This window comes from Colius striatus, chromosome 25 (genome assembly GCF_028858725.1).
Source record: "Colius striatus isolate bColStr4 chromosome 25, bColStr4.1.hap1, whole genome shotgun sequence".
NCBI lineage: Eukaryota > Metazoa > Chordata > Aves > Coliiformes > Coliidae > Colius > Colius striatus.
The window spans coordinates 2,685,411-2,709,822 of record NC_084783.1 but is presented as its reverse complement, the minus strand read 5'-3'; the positions used below and the strand labels follow the sequence as shown (position 1 = coordinate 2,709,822).

The window sequence follows — 24,412 nt, the reverse complement described above, 5'->3', positions numbered from 1 at the left end:
CACCTGACCGAGGCCAGGAGAGCTCCAGAGATGAAATCACCCCTGGAGTGACTCAGGCAGGCACCTAGGCATGAGGGGTCTGAGCACCCTGAGCCACCCCACAGGCAGGGGAGACCCCAGCCTGGCACAGGACCCCAGATGAGGCAGTTCCTGGCTGTGACGTGCAGGGCTGGGGCCAGGGGAGTCACTGCAGAGGCTCATACCCACAGCCTGGCTCTGGCTCTGGGAAGGATGGCGAATCCCTCTGGATATAGCAGCCCAGGTGTGGGGCCATACTTGGCTGCCTGTGCTGAGGCTGGGGCTATTCTGGGCTCCTTGAGCTCATGGTCCCCTTCGGGATGCTGAGCTCTGTGTCCCTGCTGACATGGGGTCAGAGCAGCCTGGGGCAAACAGCTCCTGGCCAAACAGGAGTGGAGAATCAACTGTCCCCCGTTGCCAGCTGGAGCAGCACATGGGCAGGTTGGCCTGGCTGTGCCAGGGGGCAGGCACGGGCAGCCAGCTGGTCCCAGTCCCACTCTGTATCCCTGGGCCAGTGCACAGCTCTGGCAGCAGCTGAAGCCCTCACAGGGCTGGGGGCATCTCCCCTCCTCATCCTCTGCCCAGGCTGGGACAGACAGAGGGAACCTCAAGCCCTGGCACCAGCCACATCCAGCCCTGCCCTATGTACCAGCTCTGCCACCGCAGCCCCTGTCCCCCCAGAGCCCTGTCCTGTGCCCCAGCCCATGACAAAGCCACCCAGGCAGTGTGGCAATTGCAGCCACGCGGGTCAGGAGAGGGCTGGGTGGTTGCATCAGAGCCGTGGGCACACGCTGCCAGTCTGTGCCCACAGATAGGACCTTCCCCTGGGCACAGGCTGGGGGCTGGGTCCCTACAGCAGGGCAGGACTCAGCTCCTGCTCCTGAGAAGCCCTGGAAACACCAGCACCCTGCCAGGTTGGCATGGGGCACAAAGGGCATGGGAGGAACTGGAGCCCTGGCACCATGTACCCTCCCTCCCCTGGAAACCCCCCTGGGGGGCTGGATCTCAGACACTGTGGCATTTCTTGGTTTGCTTTAAATCACCATCTCCAGGAGTCAGACGACAACTCAGCTGCTTCTTGTTGTTGTTGTTGTTATTATTGTTATTATCATTAGTATTATTATAAATTCTTAAGCAAGTTGCCAGCCCTGGGCAGGGGAAGGACTTGGGATTTCAGGAGCCTCCTCAGGTACACACTGAGCTTTGTTCCTGGGGTAAGCCAGGCTCATAAATGAGGGGGAAAGTAAAACCTCCCCATCCCATTGCACCCCAAACCCTCCCACTCTCAGCTCCCACCACAGGGACCAACTGGGGTGGTTCATGGGTCAGCCTGGGTGAGGGCAGAGCTGAGGCTGCCCCAGCCATGGGCACCCTGCTCTGCCTCCACCCCAGGGCTGAGACCCTCAGCTTCCCCTTCACCCCAAAGCCATCCCTGCCTTTGCCTTGCCCCTGGGTGCAGGACAGGGAGCTCCCCCACTGATACCCACATCAGCTGGGGAAGGGAAGGTTGCCACCGTGGGCATGATCTGAGTGGAAGCCAAGCAGAGACCATGATGCCACCACCACAGAGTCCAGGACCCCCATCCCACCTTGGGCCACCCTCAGGACTACCCAGAGGGGTGGAATCAGTGTGCCCCACGGGACATTGTGGGGAGTATAGTCTGGCTGCCCCATTTTGAGGTGCACAGTTGGGGTACAGCACCCTCAGCACCTCACCCTCAGCCCTGCCTTGCACCCACAGGAAGCTGGGTACCCTTGCTTGGGGGTCCCACGGGGCAAAGGGGGGCTGATGAGCAGCACTGACAGGTACCCATAGGGCTGGGCCCTGCTGCCCGTGGGGTGTCTACCAGAACCTGGGGCATCTGCCAAATCCTGCCTGCATGAAGGGTGAGGCAGTGCCAGGGCCGTGTGGGACGGATCCTGCAGAGCCTGAGCCTGTGCCAAGGGCTGGAGGCAATGCCAGCGTGGGCCCCGAGGGCCTGGCGTGGGGGGAGCGTGGGGAGGGTTGTCCCAGGCATTGACACACACTCAGCACAGCCACATCCCCACCTTGGGCCTGCCCATGGCTCTGCTTGGGCATGTGGGAACCTCCCCCAGGGCCATGGGCACCCCTCTGCTTGACTTCCCCATCACCACCTTGGGGAGCTCAGGGCTGCTGTCAGAAGGGCTGGTGGCTGGTGGGGAAGCCAGCAGCCCCATGGCACCTCTGGCACAACGTGGGGCACAGGACGATGCTCAGTGCCCAGTGCCACCCCTGCCCTTCTGTCCACCACTGAGGAGAAAGAGGAGCCCCAGGGGTGGGTTGTGCCACAGGAAACCCCAACCCAAGGCATGCTGGGGATGGGAGGAGATGCTTCCTCCCAGCCTTGTCCCTGCTCACTCGTGTGCCACCCCTCAAACGGGCATGTGCCCACACACACAGAGCACAAACACTCCCCTGCGTGTGTGCCCCCACTCACAACCATCCACACTCACCCATGTGGATGCTGCACTCCCCCCACAACACTCCCCCCACCCCCCAGCTTGGGCTGGGTGCCATCTCACACATCCCTTCCTGGCACATGCCCCCCCATTCCATGCCAGTTCCTGTTTACGGTGCCGGAGCCGCCAGCCCAGCCCTGACCCACCGGCACCGCCACGTGCTCCCAGTGCTGCCAGTGCCCGAGCCCAGCTCCTGCTGCAGGTTCCTGGGTGATGGCTGGGTGGGATCACTCGGTTCCTCATGGATGTGGGGCCCCAGCAGGAGGAAATCCCCCAGGAGAGGAGAGCTGGACCCTTTGTGCCCCCAGCACTGCCACAGGACCGGGGATGTGGGTACCGCCGGGCACTCGGGCACTGGGATGTCCCAGCAAGCCTGGGCTGACTCACACCTTCCCCCCTGCCACCCTGTGCCCCTTGCCCAGCTGGGGGGTGTGGAGGGAGGTGCTGGTGCCCAGGGTTTGGGTGAGTCAGTGTGGAGCAGAGGGAGGAATCCAGGCCTGGGCCGGACCCACTGTGCCGCATTCCCCAGCGCCCAGACACGCTGCAGGGAGACAGGCTCAGCTCATCCCCAGCACCCTACCTGTGGGGAAACTGAGGCACCGGCCAGGGAAGTGACTCAACCCTGCACTGTGGCCCTTTAAATGCCCTGCTCTGATTAGATAATGGGCGGAAGGATCAGAGAGAGCCCAACAGCCCCTCATTAAACCTTTGTCTCCCTATAATGCCTTCAGCTCCCAACTGAGACCTTGGCCACGCTGGGTCGGTGCTGGCCTGGCCCAGAGGCAGCCCTGCCCTGATCCACGCCTGCTCACATCCTCCCTCAGGCCCACGTGTGCCAGGGGGTTGGCAGTGTGGCAGCACAAGGGCTGCAGCACACCCTGGCACCCCAGGTGCCATCCCAAGGCAGGTGCCACCCGACCCCACTGCCCAGAGAGCCCAGGGGGCTTCTCCAGCACCTCAGGCTTCCAGTGTCTGCAACTACTTGAAAGAAGGTTGGAGTGAAGTGGGGGTTGGTCTCTCCAGTAATGAGTGACAGGGGAAGAGGAAACAGCCTCCAGTTGCCCCAGGGGAGGCTGAGGCTGGAGCTGAGGCAGAACTGTTTCCCTGAGAGGGGTGTCAGCCCCTGTGCCAGGCTGCCCAGGGAGCTGGGGGAGTGCCCAGCCCTGGAGGGATCCCAAAGCCCTGGAGCTGAGGTGCTGAGGGCCAGGGGTTAGTGCTGGGCTGGGCAGGGTGAGGGGAGGGCTGGGGCTGCAGCAGCTTCAAGGGCTTTGCCAACCCAAATGATTCACTGATTCTGTGATTCCAGCCTCTCACCCAGGTGATGCTGAGAACATCCCAGGACGCTGTCGGGCAGGCAGCTCCTCTGGCAGGCCCAGACCACAGGGCTCTGGCACCCACAGGGCTTGGGAGGGGCTGGTGGGCAGGAACTGGAGCTCCCTGATTGCATTAACCACCGTGGTGGAAGAGGCAGATGTGGCAGAGCTCAAGCTGCTGTGACAGGGCTGTGGAAATAAGCATCATCCAGGCCTCCCCTTCTGCCTTTCTCTTCTTCCTCCCTCTCCTCCCTTGCACCGTGCAATTAGAGCCCAGAGCATGGCCCCGGGTGGGGGTTGCTGCAATGAGATTCACAGCAAAGCCATGAGTCCACCAGCCAAGGCTGGCAGCTCATTGTGGCCAGCACAGGGTGGCTCCCAGGCCATCATCCTGCTCTGGGGCTGTGCAGGGCCAGGGTCAGGAGGAGCAGAGCCTTTGCTGGTGGCTGAGCTCAGCTGTGGCAGCCCTGGAGCTGAAAAAGCCCTCCTGAGGAGGGGAGGCAGGTCCTGCTCTCCCTGTGCTGAGGGGTCCCAGCCCCACTGGCCACCTCCTTGGGGGTTGCTGCTGTCACTGGACCATCACCCATCGGTTGCTCCCTCAAGAGTGCTGCTGGTGGGGCTGGCCCAGCATCGGGTGCTGTCTGCAGGATTAGGTTTTGAGGGGAAATGTGATAGGACAGCGATAGGTTGAGGCAGCAGCAGATTAGATCATCTGTGGTTTCGGGAGCATCAGCAGCGCCGGGTTTCTTGTGTAACCTCCGGCTGCCCCCACCCTGCTGAGCCCCAGGAACGGTGGAAACACAGACACTGGGGTGGGTTCTTACCCAAACAACAGCCAAACAAAAGCAAAAGAAGAAACTGGCCTCACAGCAGCCCCAGAGTGTTCTCAGATGCCCCCGAGCAGCCTTTGCAGCAAAAAGCATCAGCTCAAGGTTACAGGAGATGAGTTGCCAAAGGAAAACGCTGCTGGTTAAGCCCCCAGCCCAGTTCCTTCCCTTTTCCTCCAGCCACAAACGTTTGCTGAACCTGAGATGAATCCAGAAAGCTCCCAGTCACGGCCCCACTCCCATTATCTGACCCTTTCCTCGTGGAGGTCCTTGTCCTGAGCTGTCTGGCTTTAAGGAGCAGGTACCTGTGTCCTGCCAGGGCTGTGGCTTCGCAGCTCGGATGGGTCACGGTCCCTCCCTGCTCAGCCAGGACCCCCATGGCACCCTGGAGCTGCCCCCAGGGTGTGGGGTGCCCATGCTCCTGCATCCCACGGGCCCAGGAGGGGAGGAGGCTGCAGCACAGCTGGTCCCTGCTCCCCAAACTGGGCCAGAGGGTGAAGCAGCCAAGCTCGCTTAGAGCAGATGTGGGGTGCACGACCCCTCACCCCGCTGCTGTGTGAGATGAGGGACCCCCTGCCCTTTCCCACACCCCACTGAGCCCACACCAGCCCGTGCCAGCAGCACGCTGTGCCCTCGGGGGGCCCCGACCCGGACACGAGGTGCAGCTGGCTGAGACAGGACGTGGGGTCAGATGGGGGCTGAGCAGGGACAGACACAGCAGCACAGACACACCAGTCCCAGCGCTCCTGGAACGCCTCAGGCTGCCACACACCAGGGTCACGGCCCCTCCAGCCCCCAGCTCCTGCGGGGCTGTGCTCAGGGGGCCCCGCAGCAGCCGTGCCCGACCCCCGTGTGTGTACATCTCTGTGTGTGTCTGTGCATCCCCTTCCCTCCGCGCCGCCGGCTGCTCCCAGCACCTGCCTGGCCCGGGGGGGCCGTGCCTGCAGCAGCCTGTCCGCGGGCAGGCGGGACGCGCAGGAGCTGGTTGTGCCGGGCTGCGGGGTGGGAGCGGGGTCTGCTCAGCCCACACAGGTGTGGCCGTGCCGGCGGCGGCCGGGGAAGCTCCGGGAGGCTCCGCGCCCGGCTGGCCCCGTCTTGCTGGGTGGCAGCAGCCGCTCCCCGCCCGGGGCAGCCGGCACACCCCGTCATTACACCCCGCAGCAGCTGCCGGCGCTGCCCGGGCAGGGAGGGGGTGGCAGCGCCGGGGCTGAGCCGGCCGCCGTGGCCAGGTGGGGACAGGGATGGGAGCCGGCCCGGCAGGGTGCTACAAAATGCCACGGGCTGCTGGGAGCAGGAGGGTGAGTCGGGGGGCATGTGCCCCCTCCCACGGTGGCCCCGGCACACGGCGGGTGGGGGGGGGATGCAGACGGGGTCAGGTCTGGCAGCTGCTGGGGACGTGTCCCGCGGGGCTGCGGTGCACAATGGCCCCATTGAGGTCTCCCGGGGGGTAAAGGGGGGGGGAACCCGAGGTGGCGGTGGCTGAAGTGACTCCAGTGTCACGCCACTGCCTCAATCCCCGCTATTTATCCCCGGCGAGGGGCGGCCGCTCGGCGCAAAGAGCGGCGGTGACCCGGCTCCTCCTCCCCACCGCACGCCGGGGCATCCCGGAGGGCAGCCAGCCCCGGCCTCCCCCCGGCTTCCCCTCCCCACCCCGGGCCCCAGCCCGGCGCCAGCCCCGCCAGGAAGGGCCCCTGGGTCGGGGCAGCTGCTCGCTGCTTCCTCCCAAGCCACGAAGCGGGGAGGGGGGGGGAGCTCCGAGAGCCTTCGGCTGCTGTGGGGCAAAAGGAAGCGAGTGGTGAGGGAGCCCCCCCGGGCTGGCGGGGGGGGGATGCCTGGGTGCTGGATGCCAGGGCTCCAGCCGGGAGCTCCTTGGGAACCTCTCAGCTTTACCAAGGGCGAAGTCCCGGCACATCAAAGGCAGGCGGGGGCAGCGGGAAGCGGGGCAGGAGCCTTTGGTCCCTGCCAGCGCCCGGCCCTGCAGCCCCACGCTGCTCCCGCTGCCCCACGCCGGGGGCTCAGGCTGGCACACCTGTGTCCAAGGCTGTGCCCCCCTCCCCTGCAGAGTGGCACCCGGCCCATCGCTGTGGCAACCGTCACCAGCTCCGGGTGTATTTTCTGCAGCGGGGCCACCGTGGGAACCTGGCCGGGTGCCACCTCATTCCGCCCGGGCTCTCTGGGCTGCCTTTGTAGCTGGTGCAGAGCTCAGCTGGCAGCCGCTTCCTCCCCGGCCCCCCCCGCCACGGCCAGGGCTGGGAGGGTGGTGGGAGGGGGCTTTGCTCAGACCCCCAGCACGGGGCTGTGTGCCCCCCTCAACACACGCCACGGCTTTGGGCCAGCTCCAGCAAGGTGTGAGTGGTCACTCAAGCAGCCCCGAGGGCTGGGCTGAGTGGCTCTTAGGACCACCAAGCCCTCACCAAGGCACCTGGGACCCCCAATAACACCCCACCCCACCGCCCCTTGCCCAGCCCAGCAGCTCCCTGCAGGGGTGGCATCCCCAGGCAGCACAGAGCCAGCAGCAGACACTGGGATTCCCTTCTCCCATCGCTGCCCTCCCCAGCCTGTCAGTGGCTTTCCCCACCTGTGCCTCAGTTTCCCCAGGAGAACCAGCCTGGGGCCAAGGGTTTGCCACACTCTCCAAGCACAGTGCTCCGAGGCTGTTGGCCCGGGACTTGCATGACAAGCACCGTCGTGCTGACTCCAACACCCACAACACCCGTAGGCACTCGCTTTGGATTTTGGGGGGGGGGGGGGTGAGGCTGGTGGGGCAACATCTCCCCACAGCTCCACTGCCACCTTCTGGCAAATCACACACGGAACGGGCCGCGACTCAGAAGCTTCATCTGGGTCAGATCCTGCTGGAGCCCAGCTCCCCTGCTCCTGCCCGTGGGGATTTTTCCCTGAGCTGGGCCAGGGGGGAGCCCCGTGCGTGGGAGATGGGTGGAAAAGGAACGTTTTTCCAGTGCTGGAAACGGAGAGGGGGGGGAAAAAAAAGGTTACAGGACGGAACAGTCAACGCAGGGCGGGTTAATCATTACAGCAGCACTCCCCCCTGCTGAAGGAAGCTGTGAGGATACGGCCTTCGAGCCACCCAAGGGCAACGTGGCCCAAGGACACGACCGGGCTGGTGCCGACCTTCCCACGCCGGGCCCGGGGCCACCGGCAGCAGCCCATGGCCACAGGGAGGGGGCCAGGCTGGGGCAGCCGGGGCTGCAGGGTTTGGGCAGGGTGCTGCCTGGCCCCCAGGCTCCCAAAGCTGCCGGGGGGCTGTGAGGGGGGCTGCTTTCCCCCTTTGGGCAGTGGGTGGGGGTGAGGGGTGGGGGGCAGCCCCCACGCCCCCAGTGCCACACAGGATGGCTGCAGGAGGCTGGGCTGGGGAAGGGGCGGCGCTGCCTGCTGAGTCAGCGCTGCAGGGGGCTGCGGGAGCCCCGCGGTTACCGTGGGGTTTGGGGGCTTTGCTTTGCAGAGAGAGACACGAGAGGAGAGCTCAAAGCTTTCCCCTGCGCTTGGGATGTGGGTGGGATGGTGGGAATATGCTGTGGCTGAGCACGGGGAGGGGACACACCAGCCCCAGGGGACCTGGCCCTGCAGAACCAAACCCCTCTCGGAAATCATCCCCGGAGAGGCGGCACAAGCGGGGTCGCTTCACTTTCCGAGCACTGCCGGCCCCGGCTCCCCACCCTCCATCTGGCAGCTGAAGATGCAAGTCATGGGCGAGAAGCCCTGTGTGCAAAGGCAGGAGGAGGGCGATGCGCCGGCCCCCGCCCCGCTGCCGCCGGTTTCCAGGCAGCCCTTCCCTCCCTCCTGCGCTTTCAGCTTCCCTCTCACGCCCACCGCGCCCCACACGGGAGACAAAACACATCTCAGGCTCCCTGAAGGAGCTCACCGCGCTGCCACAGCCTCGTGTCTCCCTGAGAGAAGCAAAGTGCAGGAGCGAAGTGAAGCACCCACCAACCCCCAAAAGGCAGCAAAAGAGCTTTTGCCATGCACGGACCCCGAGGGCATGTGCCAGTGCTCCAGGGACAGCTGGCATGGCCCTGCAGCATCCCTCAGCCAGGGTGGTTTGGGGAGGATTCCCACACCAGCAGCACAAGCTACATCAGGGCTTGACCCCCCTCCTCCTTCCCCAGCAGATGGTGGCACACACAGAGCCGGGAGCAGGCGACGGCTGAGCTGCAGCCGCCCGTCCCAGCACCAAAGAGGGAGTCAGAGACCATTTCCGTGGCAGCCCTGGGGATGGGAGTGCTGGCAGCTCCTGGCGTGGGCAGAGGGAGCCCAGAGCTCAGCTGGGCTGAGGGAGGAGGGAGGATAAAGCTGCTCTGACAGAGGCAGGTAATTAGCACTGATGGGAAAGGCCAGAGGCAGGAGAGGGGCTCAGGGCTGAGCCCGTGGCAGAGGACCCTGCAGGGAGCAGGTTGGGCAAGCAGGGAGAGCTCAGGGATGCCCCCACACATCCCCTGGCACCCCCAAACTGCATGGCAAGGCTGTGGGCAGTGCCAGGCAGGGAGGTGGGCACAGAAAGGTTTAGGAAAAGGCCCCTGAGAGCCTCAGCCCGTGGCAGGAGCTGCCTCCCACAACCCAGCAGCGACACAGCCATCCCTTGGGAAGGGCCCCCACTCACACTACAAGTCCCAGCAGGTGTTTTGCCACAGTGCCCTGTTCTGGGCACCCTGTGAGGGGCAGGGCTGGCTCTCTGCTGCCCCCCAGCCCCCTCCCTCCCCGAGCTGGCGGGAAGCAGTGGGAAGAGCCGAGGAGAGGACGCTGACGGAGATGCTTTTTTTTCCTCCCTTCCCATCCTAAAAATAGCAGCTGGCCATTTCCCCAGCTTCCCAGCCTCGCCAACGCTCTTCCAGCAGCTGAAAAAAAAACCCCATCCCAACCCCAACCCCAAACCAGGCACCTTCAGAGGGAGAGAGAGGAACAAATAGAAGCCCTGGACCTGGGGGAGCGAGAGGGACCGGAGCCGTCCGTCCCCAGTTATCCCCAGGATGCTTTAATTAGCACTCAGCTCTGCCTGTTGAGGCTTTGGTGATGCACAGTGCAAGGGGTGACCTTTAAAAGAGGGAAAAAAAAAAATCCCACCCCATAAAAATAGAGGGAAGAGGGGAAGAAAAAGGCTCCAGAGCAGCTCAGGAACTGGGAAGTCGTCTGAGCTTCAAATAGGCTCAGCGTCAGGCACTCTGAGGCTTTTAATAAGCTACAGAGTGAGAAATTTAACACCACAGGCACTATTTTTGATCACTTGTGGATGGGGGGGGAGAGAGAGAGAGAGAGCAAGAGGAGGGGGAGGAGGTGGTGGGGAGAAGAAGAGGAGGCAGCCAAGATTACATCCTGGGTGGCAGTGCTGAAAATAGCCGTGTCCCGCTGCGGTGCTGAGCTCATGGCCCACGGGGAGGGCAGGCAGGAGGCCGACCCTGCTGCCCCCTGCCCTGTGCTGGAGCAGCTGCCCACGCAGGAGAGGCAGCTCCTGCTCCCAGGCTGCAGGGAAAAGGGGATTAGAGAGCAGCAGAGGGACCAGAGCCCCACGTGCCCGAGGGCCAGCGGCCACCTCGGCCTCCCCCAGCCTGTGCTGAGGGTGGGTTGTGCAGCAGAGGGAACCTGAAATCCCTCTGGAGAAGCGTGGGGAGCCTGGCACGGAGTGAGGAGCCTGGAAGCAGATGGTGCCTTTGGCAAGACACACGTCCTCAGGCGTCTGGCACAGGCAGAACCGGCCCCTTCGCCTGAGCCCACTCCTTCCCAGCTCACCGCAGACACGCCAGCACCTCCTGCTTCCTCTGGGCTGTGAGGAGCCCAGGGCAACCTCTTGGGACAGAGCTGCTGGGCCCCTGGGCAAAGAGCAACTTGAGCAACATGAGCAGCAGCCACCCCCAGCACACACACACACAGGTCCAGGAAAGGCTCCCACCACGGCCGCATCCGCTTCCCTCTGCGCATCGAGCCCGTCTCCGAGGAGCAGGGGGAGGTTTCCTCCTGCTCTGTGTGCCACACGTGCAGTGGAAATGCAGCAGCAGCAGAAAGGGTCAAAGCCTGGGCAGCTGCTGCCCAGCTGCAAGGAGCACAATGAAGAAGACAACCCAGCTGAGGTGAGGAGGCCGGGCAAGGCTGGCACAGACCCGCGCCGCCCCCTCCCACGCCAGCAGCCGGGGGGTTAGCAGAGGTGGAAGTGGCTGGTGGCACAGGGAGGGGCTACAAAATCTCCCTGATAAACTTCCCTGTAGGTGAGAATCCCCAGGGACACCTTCCCCCAGCTCCTGTGCCCGGTGTGGGGGGCACTTGGCCACTGGCACAAGCTGCAAGGTGCTGCCTCAGAAGAAGGTGACACATTAGCAGACGGGGTCACGTTTCCTTTTAATGCATCAGGGAGCGTTTCTCTCCACCTCTGTCTGTCCCACACCATCTGGACAAGGAGGGAAGTCAGGACAAGTAGGACAGTCTGGGGTTTCTCAGCATCAACAGTGGGATTCCTGCAACACACAGAAAGTGGGGTGGGTTTTAAACGAGGGGTTTGGTTGAGCTCAGTGGAGCGTTGGATTCTGAGCTGAGACCTCAAGGGCACTGAATCATTGTGGCTAAACAAGAGCCATGGGCTGCATCAGACCTGACCTGATGGCACAAAGAACAGAGAGAGCAGGGAGTGAGCAGGGGAGCTGCTGCCCTGCTCCAGGCAGGGGCCCTCTGAGAGGCTTTTGGTGACTCAGCTGCCAGAGCCAGGGCCCCGACTGCCAGCACGTGGGAAGAGGAGGGATGAGGCACAGTCTTAGCAAGGGAGAGGGAAGAGGGCCCAGCCTTTCCTCCCCTGACACAAAAGCTGTTTGTGTTCAGTGTGGCACAGAGCAGAGGCCACACACTACTCACCTGTTGGAGCTCCAGCCTGCTACTGAGCTGCTCACTCAGCAATGGGGGTCTGGAGGCAGCAGCAAGGCCCCAGCACCAGCCCCAGCCTCAGGAGGCCCCCAGAGCTGATGCAGCCACCAGAAGTGATGCCTCTCACATCACTGCTCCTCAGAACTCAGGCACAAACCCCTGTGCAGCCCAGCAGGCCTGGCTGCTGGCACATGAAGCTCCCCACAGGCAGCACAGAGCAGGGACTGGTCTGGGAGATGTCAGGTGACACTGACCTTAATTACTCCAGGGCTTTTACAAGGGCTTCATTTGCTTCTACTTTAATCTGAGCTTCTGCTTTAGCTGCTTCATCAGATGCTGCAGCCATCTCTGAAACAGCCTTCTCCAGGTTGGATTTTGCAGTCTGAAGACCAGAGCAGAGGGAATGTGTCATTGAGAGGCCACTGCAGGAGACCCACAGTTCCCCCTCTCCCTTCCCTGCAGTCATCAGCCCCATGCAGGGCCCCACAGGCCCCCCCAGCCCCACTGACATGCCTGCACTGGCAGCAGACACCACCCTGCTGGGGAAAAGCTGCTCCTGACACTAAGAGGGGTGGGGAGGAGCAAGATCAGCATCTGTGTGAGAGGCGTGGAGAAGGGTTAAGGCCTGTGTGGCTTCCTGTGGAGGAGCTCTGAGCCTTTGATCCCACTCAGGGCGAAGGGAAAGCTTGGTGAAGGTCCAGCTCTTGGTCTGGGCACACACCCTACAGCCACAGGAAGCTCCTGACACAACCACCCTGAGAGAAGGATGGAGCAGATCCCCTTCCCTGAAGACACCCAGGTGCCAGGGCCTGCCTGAGGGCATCAGGGCCCATGGGGAGCGGGTACTCACAGCCAGGTCCAGCATGTCCATGGTCACTGCCTCCTCTGCCAGCACCTGCACCGTGGAGTCCGCATGCACCGTGACAGAGCCGCTGCTCACTGCAAAGGCACCACAGAGGGGCTGGCTCAGTGCACCCAGAGACCACCCAGACACCACCCAGAACCTGCACAAGCCCTTTGCCAAAACAAAACTTCGATGGCCTCCTGTAACCAGGGACATGTTTCATGGAACCCCTGGATGGTGGGGCTGCAAGGGCTCTGTAGAGCTGCTCCAGCCCCAGCCCCTGCTCAAGCAGCTTCCCCTGGCTCAGGGGCACAGGAACGTGTCCAGATGGGGTTGGAAACCTCCTGAGAAGGAGCCTCCACACCCTCCCTGGGCAGCCTGGGCCAGGGCTCCCTCACCTCAGCACCAAAGGACTTGCTCCTCCTGTGCCAGGGGCACTGCCTGTGTGCCAGCCTGTGCCTGTTACCCCTTGTCCTGCCACTGGCCACCACACACCAAACACTGGCCCCATCCTCTCAGCATCCACGCTGTAGGGACTGATCACCATTGACAAAGTCCCCCTGAGCTCAGGCTTCTCTTCCCCAGGCTGAACAGCCCCAGGGCTGCAGCCTTTCCTCCTCACACACATGTTCCATCCCCTCAGCATCTTGCTGTCCCTGCACTGGCCTCTCTCCAGCAGTTCCCTGTCTCTCCTGAGCTGGGGAGCCCAGGACTGGACACAGGACTCGAGATGAGGCCTCACTTTTCCTCCTAAAGGGAAAACTACAGCAGAGGATGCTCCTAGAGCCTGAGCAGAAGCAAGAAAACACAACCCCAGAGCACAGCCTCATGCTGAGGCCATGGACCCATGGCATCTCCCAGGGCACCTCCAGGAGGCTGGGAAACAGAAATCCCTGGAAGCACAGCAGGGCACACCTGGATGGGCAGAGGGCTTGTGAAAGCCCTGAGAACACTCCCCCCACTCACACTTTCCTGCTTTCTTACCGAAGTACTTGGTGGCTGTGCCATCCTCAGCGTGGACTGTCACAACTCCTGGCTTGAGGACCTGCAGGGTGGGCACGTGAGAGGCCAGGATGCCAAAGGAGCCCGTCAGCGTGGGCACATCCACCTGCTTCACGTTGGCACCGTTGTAAAACACCTGGACAGGGAGGGCAGAGCAGATGGGAACAGTCTGTCAGCTGGGACAGGAGACAAGGAGAGAAGTGGCTCCCTCAACTACACAAAGGGATGAGGTGGGCAGCTTGCTCCAGCCCCAAGGGAGCCAAACACACAGCAAGGTGTGAGCAGGACAGGCTGAACCAGCACAGGGGGAGATCAGGGCTGGGCTCTGGAGGAGAGGTCCTGGCAAATGGAGTGGGAAAGGGCTCAGGGGCTCCTGAGAGGAGTGGTGGTGATGGCAGAGAGATGGCACACGGAGATGTGAAGTCAGGAGTGGGCAAGAGGCAATGGGTGCAGCTGGAGAAGCCTGAGAATCATAGAATCACAGATTCTAGGGTAGGAAGGGCCCTGCAGAGCTCATTCCCCTGAGCTCAGGCTTCTGTTCTCCAGTTGAACAGCCCCAGGCCCCGCAGCCTTTCCTCCTCACACACATGTTCCATCCCCTCAGCATCTTGCTGTCCCTGCACCGGCCTCTCTCCAGCAGTTCCCTGTCTCTCTGCAGCCGGGGAGCCCAGAACTGGCCCCAGGACTCCAGCGGCGGCCTCCCCAGGGCTGAGGGGCAGCAGAACCTCCCTCGCCCCGCTGCCCACACCCGCGGGGCCCAGACGCCCGTGTGGGGCAGCGGCGGCTGCGGCGCTGCTGGAAGCACCAGCCCGTCCCCGCGCGGGGCCCGGCGGAGCTGCAGCGGGCCGGGGCGGCGAGAGGGGCTCGGCCGGGCTCAGCCCCCCCCCGGCCCCGTCCGCCGGTAGCGGGCCGGGGGCACCTTGGCAGCGCGGCCGGGCCCGTGCTCCTACCTGCGTGGGCGAGGCGAAGGTGAAGGCCATGGGGGCCGGGCCGGCGGCGGGCTCGGCATAGCCGCGGGCGCGGGGCGGCGGCGGCAGCGGCGGGCGGGCGGCGAAGCGCTGGAGGAGGCGGCGGGCGCGGAACATGGCGCGGCCGGGACGGCGGCAAGGGCGAGCGGGCGGCGCGGGGCAGGGCGGGACGGCGGCGGGACTACAACTCCCGGCGTGCCCCGCGCCGCGCCACTACGCGGGGCGGCGGGCGGAAGCGGCGCCGGGGGGAGGCGGGGAGCGGGGTCTCATGGGAGTTGTAGTTCCCGCGGGTCGCGGGTGGGGGGGGACACGGACACGCGACACGGCGGCACCCACGCGCGGTCCCGCGGAGCCCCCGGGACGCTCCGTCCCCAGCCCGGGCACTGCGGTGGGGCCCGAGGGGTCTCGACTGCCGAGCCCCGCAGTCCCCATCCCCTCGGGGGGCCCGTCCTGTCCTGTCCTTGCGCGTCCCGCGCGATGGGAGCCCCGGGGGGACACCGACCTGCGGCCAGCCATGGGGCTGCGGGGCCGGGGGCAGCCGGAGCACGAAGGGCCGGGGGCTGCGCTGGCCCGGGGGCGGGCAGGGCGATGTGGGGCGGGCAGCGAGGTGTGGGGCTGCAGGGCTGGGGCTGCAGAGAGGTTTCAGACCCGCAGGACGGGGGTGGGCGCGGGGTGCGGGGTGCGGGGCGCGGGGCGCGGGGTGGGCAGGGGCCGGGGGGCGGCCGGGGCCGGGGGCGGGCAGCGGCGGTGCAGGAAGGGTCCGGGGCAGCCCCTGTCCCCACGTGACGGCGGCACCGCGCGGGGGCGGCTCCGGTTCATTCATAAATCCCGGGGCCGCACCGAGCGCAGCGGCGGCGGCGATGGAGCCCCGGTCCCGGTTGTAGGTGAGTGTCTGGTCCCGCCGCCTCTCGACAGCTTCTATCGCGACAGCCGGCCTGGCCGAGGGGAGCCCGACACGTCCCGCAGGCTCCCGTCTCGCTGTCACCAGCCCTGCCTGCATCCCCAGCCCTGCCCGCATCCCTGCCTGCATCCCCAGCCCTGCCCGCATCCCTGCCTGCCTCCCGCAGCCCTCCCGCATCTCCCAGCCCCGGGTCGGGGGGAGGCCGTTGCAGCCCCGGGGAAGCAGAGCCGTGTCCTCCATCCCCCCCGGGTCACGCGTGGGGCTCAAACCCGCCCCGGCCCCCCCGCCCCGCGCCCGTTCCCACGGGCTCACACGTGCGGGAGCGCGGCAGCACCGGGGTCCCCCAACCCCGAGCCACCCCCCCGGCCCTGGGCACCGGCAGCGGCCCCGTGTCCCCGCCCGTGGGGGGACAGCCCGGGGACCGGCCCCCTCCTCCAGACAATGGCCGTCCTGTTCCCGCCGGGTCGCCATGGAGACGGGATTCCTCCATGATGGGGAACAGGAGGGACATTCTTCCCGCGCCTCCCCGAGGGTCTCCGGCCAGGATCCCACCCGAAGCCGCAGCCTTTCGCTCACTCCCACGGGGTCCCCCTATGCCAAGCGTGTCCCCCCCCCAGTCCCCGGTACGGCGGAGGGACCCCCAACACTTCTCGTGCCCCGGGACTCACGTCACCCCGCGCTGCCCCAGCAACGTGGGGATGCAGGTGGGGATTGGGGTTGGCTCTGTGCCGGGTGGTCCCTCATCCCCGAGGGGTTTGTACCCCAAACGGTGGCAGGGCAAGGCTGTCCCCAGCCCTGTGCAGTGCAGCCATCACCAGCTCTCGCAGCCTGCTGTGATGCTGTCACCCCCCTGCGCTGTCCCCACCAGCAGCTTTTTCTCCATTCACATTTTTCACTGACCTGATTTTTGGAGTCATTTCCAAGCTTCCTGACCAGTGCAATGCCCACCCCCCTGCCCCCCCAATCCAGCTCAACCCCAGCTCCCACCAACAGCTCAGGGCACACAGATGGGGTCACACAGACCCACAGTGGGAGCCTGGCAGTTCCTGGGAAGAGCCCATGTGGGGTGAGGTCTCAGCCATGTGAGCAAAGGCCGTGGGGTGCGTGCTGTGATGTGGTGGGGGGGTATGGAGATGTTTATCCCCTGACCTCACCAGCTCTTGCTCCTCAGCAGCTCAGCCCTTGTCCATCAGCCGTGGGCTCCCTGGCAGCCCTGTCCCCTCCCGCGTGGGGACAGCCCAATGACGGAGCTGCTGCTGGGCTGACTCAGAAGCGTCACCCGTCGCACTCCAGCGACACCCACGCCAGCTCCTTTCACACCCAGTGTGGGGCAGCCATCTGCCAGCTTCCCCCCCAGCTCCCACAGGCAGGGCCCTGGCAGCTCAGACCTCCAGCAGCCTCATCCCCTCTGGCAGCAGTGCCCTGGTGCTGGAGGGGGGTATTTTGGCTCTGCGGCTCCTTGCCTGGGGACAGCATCTCCAGGGCAGCACCATGTCACCTCCTTTCCTGCGAGTCATCCCGGGTGACACCCTGGGGCAGAGTCAGGTTCCTCGGGCCAGCTCTGGCCACCAGCACTGGTCACTACTTGGGAGCTCTGGTTCCCAGTCTGGCGAGGGGAGTGTGGCCTCTCCCCATCAGCTCCAGGGAGGGGGATCTGTGCACCACGGCAGCCCCAGAGGCCGTGCCCGGCTCCCCGGGGCGTGGGGAGGGGGGTGGGCAGCGGTCCTGCCTCCTTCTCCCCATCGCTGCATCCTTCCGGAGCCACCTTCCCTCCATCCCTCCTGACCACACCTTCCGCCCGTCCCTCCCTCCCTCCTGAACACACCCTCCCTCCATCCCTTCATCCCGGTCCCTCCCTCCCGCCCTCCCTCCATCTCTCCATCCCGGTCCCTCCCTCCCGGTTCCTCCCGGCAGCTCCGCACCGCGGTGCCGGGCAGGGCCCGGGGCCGGGGCAGGAGCCGCCGCTGCTCGGGGGGGGGCCCGGCCCCGCCTCCCCCCCACCTCCGTCCCGACCCCCCGTCACTGTCTGTCTGCCCCCGCCCCAGGACGCGCTCGGGCCGGGACGGACCATGAGCGATGACCCGACACCGTGGGACAACGCGACGGAGATCGCCACGGTGAGCGGGGCTGCCGCCCGTGCGCGGGGTCCCGGGGGACAGCGGGGCCGCGCGTCCCGGCGTGGGGCAGGGCGTGGGGGCTGCGGGGCTGCCGAGGGGCTGGGGGCTGCGCCCGGGTGGGGATGGCAGCACCCACCCAGCCCTGCTGCCACCCACCCTGCTCGACCGGTCCTGGGGGTGGGTGACGCTTCTCCCGGCCCCGCGCAGCCCCCGGAGATGCTCTGAGCGCTGGGGGTGGGGAAGGGGACCCGAGTGCTGCTGGTGCGACCCCTCTCCCCGCCCCGGGGGCTGCGAGCCCCGAGCCCGGCGCTGGGGTCCCGCTGCCGCTGGGGTCCCGTCGCCGCTGCCGCTGTGCGCGGGGGCTGCTGGCGGCGGAGCCCCCCCAGCTGCGGTTGCCGTGGTGAAGGCAGGTCCCCGGAGCCGGCAGCAGCCCCGGGGGCGGCGGGGGAGCGGCAGCGTCTCCGGGGAGCCGGGCTGGGGGGCTGCCTGGCGCTGCGGTGGGGCGGCTGTGGGGCTGGGCAGTGTCCCCTCCTCCCCCCCCCGCCAGCCCCCTCCCTCGGCTCAGGTCTCGCTGCCTCTTGCTCAGGCGGTGCCCGGCGAGGTGTCCCCCCAGGATGGGTACGTGCTGCTCCTCGCCCTGCTCTCAGTCTTCATCGGGGGCACCCTGGTCCTGCTCTCCGGCATCCTGATCATCTGCCGCCGCTGCTGCGAGGCCGACCGCCGGCACTCCAGGTGGGGACGGGCCGTGGGGACGGGTGATGCCGCTGTCCCCAAAGGTGTGTGGCACCGTGAAGGGGGCTGGGGCTGCTGGTGAGGGCGCTGCTGACCCTCCTTCCCCTGCAGAGCCAGCGATGACCCCGAGAAAACCAACACCACCTACCTGGATGACTCGCAGCCAGCCCAGGGTGAGTGCCACGGCTGCTGAGCCCACCAGTAGCACCAGCTGCACCCCAGCGGCACCCCCTGCCCCCCGGGGTGGGCAAAGCAGCTTCTGAGCCCTCCCCTCTCCCAGATGCAGCCCCCAGCCAGCCCTGGGGGAGGGATGGCTGCACCCTCCCTGCCCCCTCCATCATCTCCCAGCGATGCCCCAGCCGCGTGAGCAGGGGTTGGCAGCCAGGAGCTGCCAGGTTGGCCTTGAGGCCCTGGGTGCAGCAAGTCTGCCAGGCCTCAGCTGAGGGAGCTGGCACGTGCTGTTGGGGGTACTCAGGTTGCTGACCACCCCTCTCCCCTACAGATATCACCATCAAAGTGGAGGACCCCGACTGCCTGTCGTCCTCCAGCTACCGGGATGCGGAGAGCGAGCGGTTCCTGTCCTCCAGCTCCTCCACTGCCCGCCGGGTCTCCTTCAACGAGGCTGCACTCTTTGACCAGGGCAAAAAGACCCAGGAGAAGGGGAGGAGGTGAAGCTCTGTGCTGGGGTGAAGCGGGGTGAGAAGGGGGCTGGGACCACCCCTCCTAACCTGCTGTGCCTGACAGGTACACGCTGACAGAGGGGGATTTCCACCACCTGAAGAACGCCCGTCTGACCCACCTGCACCTCCCACCGCCCGCCCTCAAGATCGTCACCATCCACGAGTGTGAGTCCAGCGAGAACAACCTGGCCATGACTCCCCGCCTGCCCCCCACCAAGCCCGGCCTCGCCATCTTCCAGGTGAGCCCCCAGCACCCCTGGGGACCGGGAACCAGCTGGGGGGACAGGGGTCCAGGCATCCTGCAGCACCGCTGCACGTGGGGTGGGAGTCACCTGGGGGGCATGGGTGGGTGTGAGGATGGGAGGACCCAGGGGATCCCTGACCCTCGTGTGAAGCCCCCTGAGCTTGCTCTGCCCTGCAGCCCCCCGTGGGGGCCCTGCCCCAGCCGGCGCTCCCCAGCCATGCCGTGTGCCCCAGCTCTGCCCTGCCCGGGGACACCTACAACTCCACGGTGGACACCAGCTTCACCGAGGCCAGCCCGTCCCCCTCCTCCGACTCCGGGGAGGGCCCTTCGGTGAGTGCCAGGGCTGGGGGGCTGTGGGGCCAGGGCTGGGACTGGGTAGGGGATGGGACTCTCCAGCCTTGGCAGCCTGTGAAGCTCTGAGGAGCCACCGCACCCCACAGCCCCGCTGCGTGCCGGGGCTCCGGGGAGAGACGTGGGCATCCAGCTGGAAACAGGCTCTGCTCCCCCCCTCCCACCTCATCCCCTGCCCCGGGGGACATTTGTGCATCTGCTGCAGCTTGGCAGGAGAGGGACAAAAGAGCTGAGCTGGGGCTGTGCCTGGAGCTGAGTGAGCACTCAGGGTCCCCTCCACATCCCCCAGTTTGCAGCAGCACCCAGGAAGGCGGCTGCAGCGGGAGGTGCTGGTCCCGGGGAGCCCCCCGCAGCCCCCTCCCAGGGCACCGTCCTGCAGTTCTTCACCCGCCTGCGCCGTCACGCCAGCCTGGACGGGGCCAGCCCCTACTTCAGGATCAAGAGGTGGAAGTTGGAGAGCACCCAGAGGGCCTCCAGCCTGGACACGAGAGGTGGGGAGACGTGTGGGTGAGGCGCTGTGCTGCTTTGGACTGGGACTGTGCCCCCAACCCTGCCCTGTGTCCCCCTCCCCCCCCGCAGGGTCCCCCAAACGGCGTCAGTTCCAGCGTCAGCGAGCGGCCAGCGAGAGCATGGACCAGGAGGACCGGGACCCCCACCAGACCGACATCATCCAGTACATCGCCCACACGGACGACGTGGCCTTCCACGCCGCGGGCAGCCCCTTCCTGCCCTCCCCCGCCAGCCCCCCACCCTCTCTCGGCAGGTATTTTTCAGTAGATAGAGGGGATGGGGCCGGGTGAGTTGGGCACCGGGGAGCACCCAGGGACCCCCCTGCACGGGGAGCTGCCGCCTTCACGCGGCGCTGGGGGCCGGGTGAGGGTGTGTGGAGGGAGCCGGTGATGGGGGGAGTGGGTCAGGGTGTGGGGACCACACGGGGGATGTGTAGAGGGGGCCGGGCTGGCGCTTCCTGGGGCCATCCGGTGACGCCGGGGTGCCACCCGCAGGCTAGAGCCGGGCGAGGGGGGCGCGGGCAGCCCCGGCGAGGCCGCCGGCCCCGAGCAGCCCAGCGCCTACCACGACATCTGGAGCCTGCGGGCCTCGCTCGAGCTCTACGCCTCCTCCGAGCGCAGCAACGACCAGGACTCGGTGCGCAGCGACGGCGGGGACAGCGTCTCCTCCGCCGGCGGCGTCGGGCCCTGCCCCTCCTGCTCCCTGGATGAGGCCGAAGGGCCCGAGGAGAAGCTGTGGGGTCGGCCCAAGGCGGACGAGTCGGAGCCGGGCACGCGGAAGCTGCTGCAGATGGACAGCGGCTACGCCTCCATCGAGGCGCCGAGCCGGGGGGGCGAGGAGGGGCCCCCCAAGGACCAGACGGCCTCCGAGAAGCGGATTTGCTTCACCAGCGCGGGGCGGAAAGGAACCATCTTCGAGAGCTTCGAGGGCCACGAGCCGGAGGAGGAGGAGGAGGAGGAGGAGGAAGAGGAGCAAGAAGAAGAGGAAGAGGGGAGCAGGCTGCGGGGAGCAGCGGGCGGGGGTCTCCCCCATCCCCACAGCCCACTGAGCTGGTCCCCTTACGGGCAGATGTTGGCGGGGCGGGAGGCGCCGCCGCGGCGGGATTACAGCATCGACGAGAAGACGGACGCGCTGTTCAACGCCTTCGTGCGCCACGACCCGCAGTTCGACGAGTCTCCGCTGCGGGGGAAGCACCGGTCCCGCACCCACCTCCGCAAGCAGTGGCAGCACGCCAAGCAGTACAGCGACCCCGGCGTGCGCTACCCGGCGCTCGAGCGGCACCGCACGCCCCTGCGCCGCGGGGACAGCGCCAACTACCCGCTGGACGCCAGGTTCCACCACAGCCCCCTGCCCCGCATCGTCAGCGCCGGCGACGAGGAGGCGGCGGCGGCGGCGGAGGAGGCGGCCGACGGGATCCCTCCCGCTGCGGCTTTACCCGAGCCGGAGATCCAGGTGATCGTGGAGGAGCCCGCGGAGGTGGCGCCTGAGCCCAAGGGTGGCTCCGAGCCCCACGGGGACGGTGACTGCGATGGCTCCGGGAGGTGCCTGGGGTTGGGCTCCGGCTCGGAGCTGATGGACAAGATCGCCGGCGGCCTGGAGGAGCGGCTCTACGGGCACCTGAGGAGAGCGGCAGCCAGGCCCGAGCCCACCGTGGCCGTGGCGGCCAGCGACGCCCCCCCAGACCACAGCCCTGTCTAAGCCCAGCGTGAGGGGCAGAGACCCCGGCACAGGGGGGTTCGGGGCTCCATCCCCTCCTGCTGCCGGCCTGGGGCTCGGTGCCCTGCGGGAAGGAAGGGTGGCCCTGGCACTGCGAGGCCAGGAGGGCACGTGGGGGGGGTCCCCTGGCTGTAACCCCCCCAGGTTCGGTCGCACGGGGTGGCCGAGCCCCTTCGCTCCCCGCGGCGAGGAACGGGCCGTGGCGCAGGCTCCGGGCTGGGGGTGCCCGGGGTGGGGGGCACAGGTCAGCGAGGAGGGACTTGGCTACGACCCCCAGGCCCTGGTGAGGCCCCGTCCTCACCTCCCGGCAGAGCTGTAGCAGATGAGCTCTCCCCCCTCGCCCCGGTGTTTTACAAGCAATAATGCCTCCTCGCGAGGAAGGGGCCAGAGCTGGGTGTCCCCCCACATGGCTGAGGTGGGAGGGAAAGGCCACTCTGGCAGGAGGGGCAGTGATTTGGGGACGGGGGGGAATCACCTCCCTGAGCCCCCAAACTCCCCAGTTGTGCAGGGAGCCTGGGATCTTAAACTGGAAGCTGGAGGGCCTGCCTGGGGCCAAAGGATGCTGCTCAGGGGGCGTGGGTGGGATGGGGCGGGGGGCAGGAGGGGCTTTGGCACCCCCTAACTGCCCCCCATAAGGGTGGGTGCCCCCCCCTCCCCGAGCTCAGGGCGCAGGGAGGATATTTATTGGTTTTTACAGAGGTGGGTGCTGCTGTGCTGGGGGAGGGGAGGGCCTTTGGATGGGCTTTTTATCCGTGTTTCAAAGGGTGGGTGGGAAAAAAACCCAGAACCAGGAGGTGAAGAATGAAAAAGCCCAAGCTGTGGTACTTGGGAGAAGGGAGGGGGTGCCCACCCCCCCTGTGCCCCTCAGCAGCACCCCCATTGCATGTGAGGACAGAGGCCGGGTCGCTCCTTCCCTCTGCAGGGTCTGGCTGCAGCACCCAGCCTCCAGCTCTGGTGTTTTTAACTCTATAAACAAAGGAGAAGAAAAGACCAAACCCAACCAAACCCAACTAAACCCAACTGTGACTTCGCTGTGCTTCCTTCTTACCCTCCCCCATTCCCCATCCCCAGGGGGCTGCTGAGGAGGGAGGGAATGAGGGGGGGGGGGAAACAACAGGGGCTGCTCCTGCCCTGCCACCGCAGCTCTGGGCTCGCTGGGGTGGGAGGGGGTGAGCTGGGGAGGTCTGTGTGTCCCCTACAAGGAGCAGAGCCCCAGTGCCTGCAGGAGGAAGGACATGAAACCCACCTCTCTGTTTTCAGTTTATTTTTTCTTTAAAAAAAAAAAAGAAAGAAAAGGAAAGGAAAGGAAAGAAGAAAAAAGAGACAGCGACCTCCCCCCTTCCCTTGTCCGAGCCCTTGTACAGCATGCAGGGTGAAGAGAGTTTTGCTTTGTCTTTAACACCTGGGGAGGGGGGGAGGGAGGTGGTTTGGTTTTTTTTCTGTTGGGGGGGGCTTTTTATTTTCCCTCATCTGGTTTCTTTTCAACACATCACAATGTGTAGGAACCTCTAAATATACTGCAAATATAAACAGAACCAAAAACAAAAGAGGAAAATATATAATATATACCAGTAGTCTAAAACATAAAGTGCACGGCAATGGCTTTGCACAACTTCTACACAGCCAGGGGGGGCCTGGCCTGGGGGGGTCCCACCCCCTCCTCCCTGCACCCCCTCCCCCCTGCTCACCCTCCCAGCGCACAAATCAAACCCAGAATCAGTGTCTTGATTGGCAAAGAGTGATTGGGGCAGAGGGGCAGCCTCCTGGCAGCCTCCTGGCAGCCTCCTGGCAGCAGGGTCTGCGGTGGGCAGCGGGCTCAGCCCCCAAACTGCCGGGTCCCGGCGTTGTCCGGAGCGGGGCCGTGGGGGGAGGGTGGTGAGGGGGTTGGAGAGGGGGCTCCTCGCTTGGTTTCCTCTGATTTGGTTTTGGATGACGAGCACAGTTCACCCCTAGGAGAGAGGCAGAGCTGGGGTGATGGGGATGGGCCCTGGGACACTGTTGGAGGGAGAACAGAGAGAGAGAGAGAGAGAAGAGGGGTGAGGAGGGTGGCAGGGCTGGTGCCAAAGTGGGGGTGCAAGTCCTGATGTGAGCACAGGCAGGTCACAGAGCCCTGGGGCACATCACACACAGCCCTGGGGCACATCACACACAGCCCTGGGTCTCCACCACCCCAGGGCTCTCCAGGAGAGGGTCCTGCCTGCCCAGCCCCATTGGGCCAGATAACACCCCCTGGCCCAGCCCTGCCCCTGGAAGCCAAAACCCTGAGGGAAAGCAGCAGAGACCCCCTCCCCACTCCCCCTGCTGCCAAGGAGATGGGAGCACTTATGTCATCCAAAGGTTTCCAGGCGGTGACTGAAGAAGGGTCAGGAGAAGGAGGGAGGTTTCAACCTGGGAGGGAGGAGAGAGGAGGCAGCCACCAGCCCAGGCTCAGGCAGCAGCTCCCTCCTTCCCCAGCCAAGGGGACCCGAGGGGGGACATGAGGAGAGGAGCAGCAGCTCCGGGGACCCCCCACCTCCCCAGCATTTGCTTGCTGATCCAGTAACTCCCCATGCAGGTGACTCACTCCCAGCCATGAATTAAAGATGAAAGCTGCCAGCGGGGCTGAGCTGGGCTCTGACAGCTGCGGGGGAGGGGGAGGGAGGAGGGAAAAGGCTTTTATTTCTGGCTTTTCTCTTCTTTTTTTTTCTTTTTTCACACCACAAAGCTGGTCGTGATCCAAACAGATAACAGAGCCTCGGCCCCACGGTGACGAGCACAAGCGCGAGGCCGGGGGTGGATGAGCGCTGAGCATGAGTCACTGCTGCCTCACTTATGAATGAGGGGCGGGGAGAGGGGGAGAGGAGCCGA

At 65.7% G+C, this 24,412-nt stretch overlaps 3 protein-coding genes across 5 annotated transcripts in view; 1 reads left to right on the top strand and 2 right to left on the bottom strand.

The window, feature by feature from the left end:
- Positions 1-10,965: 10,965 nt before the first annotated feature.
- Positions 10,966-14,486, bottom strand: ATP5F1D (ATP synthase F1 subunit delta). Its single transcript, XM_062015144.1, has 5 exons — positions 14,297-14,486; positions 13,329-13,482; positions 12,351-12,439; positions 11,755-11,882; positions 10,966-11,100 (listed from the first exon to the last, which is right to left on the bottom strand). The coding sequence occupies exons 1-4, from the start codon at positions 14,429-14,431 to the stop codon at positions 11,760-11,762; spliced, it is 501 nt and encodes a 166-aa protein (XP_061871128.1). The 5' UTR covers positions 14,432-14,486; the 3' UTR covers positions 10,966-11,100; positions 11,755-11,759.
- A 687-nt stretch (positions 14,487-15,173) lies between these two features.
- Positions 15,174-22,676, top strand: CBARP (CACN subunit beta associated regulatory protein). Of its 2 annotated transcripts, XM_062015092.1 has the most exons (10): positions 15,174-15,198; positions 17,261-17,332; positions 17,919-18,064; positions 18,176-18,237; positions 18,567-18,732; positions 18,809-18,983; positions 19,166-19,318; positions 19,629-19,830; positions 19,919-20,102; positions 20,344-22,676. In XM_062015092.1, the coding sequence occupies exons 2-10, from the start codon at positions 17,285-17,287 to the stop codon at positions 21,545-21,547; spliced, it is 2,340 nt and encodes a 779-aa protein (XP_061871076.1). In that variant the 5' UTR covers positions 15,174-15,198; positions 17,261-17,284; the 3' UTR covers positions 21,548-22,676. The 2 variants fall into 2 exon arrangements, with proteins under 2 accessions (XP_061871076.1, XP_061871075.1); XM_062015091.1 differs by lacking the exon at positions 15,174-15,198 and having other exon boundaries at positions 17,135-17,332.
- A 136-nt stretch (positions 22,677-22,812) lies between these two features.
- Positions 22,813-24,412, bottom strand: part of STK11 (serine/threonine kinase 11) — a 45,087-nt gene continuing 43,487 nt past the window's right edge. Inside the window, exon 10 of one of the 2 annotated variants that reach the window (XM_062015115.1) lies at positions 22,813-23,514. The gene's annotated coding sequence lies outside the window, so the exon portion shown is untranslated. Of the gene's footprint in view, positions 23,561-24,412 lie in introns of both variants that reach the window. The other variant, XM_062015113.1, reaches the window with a different exon arrangement.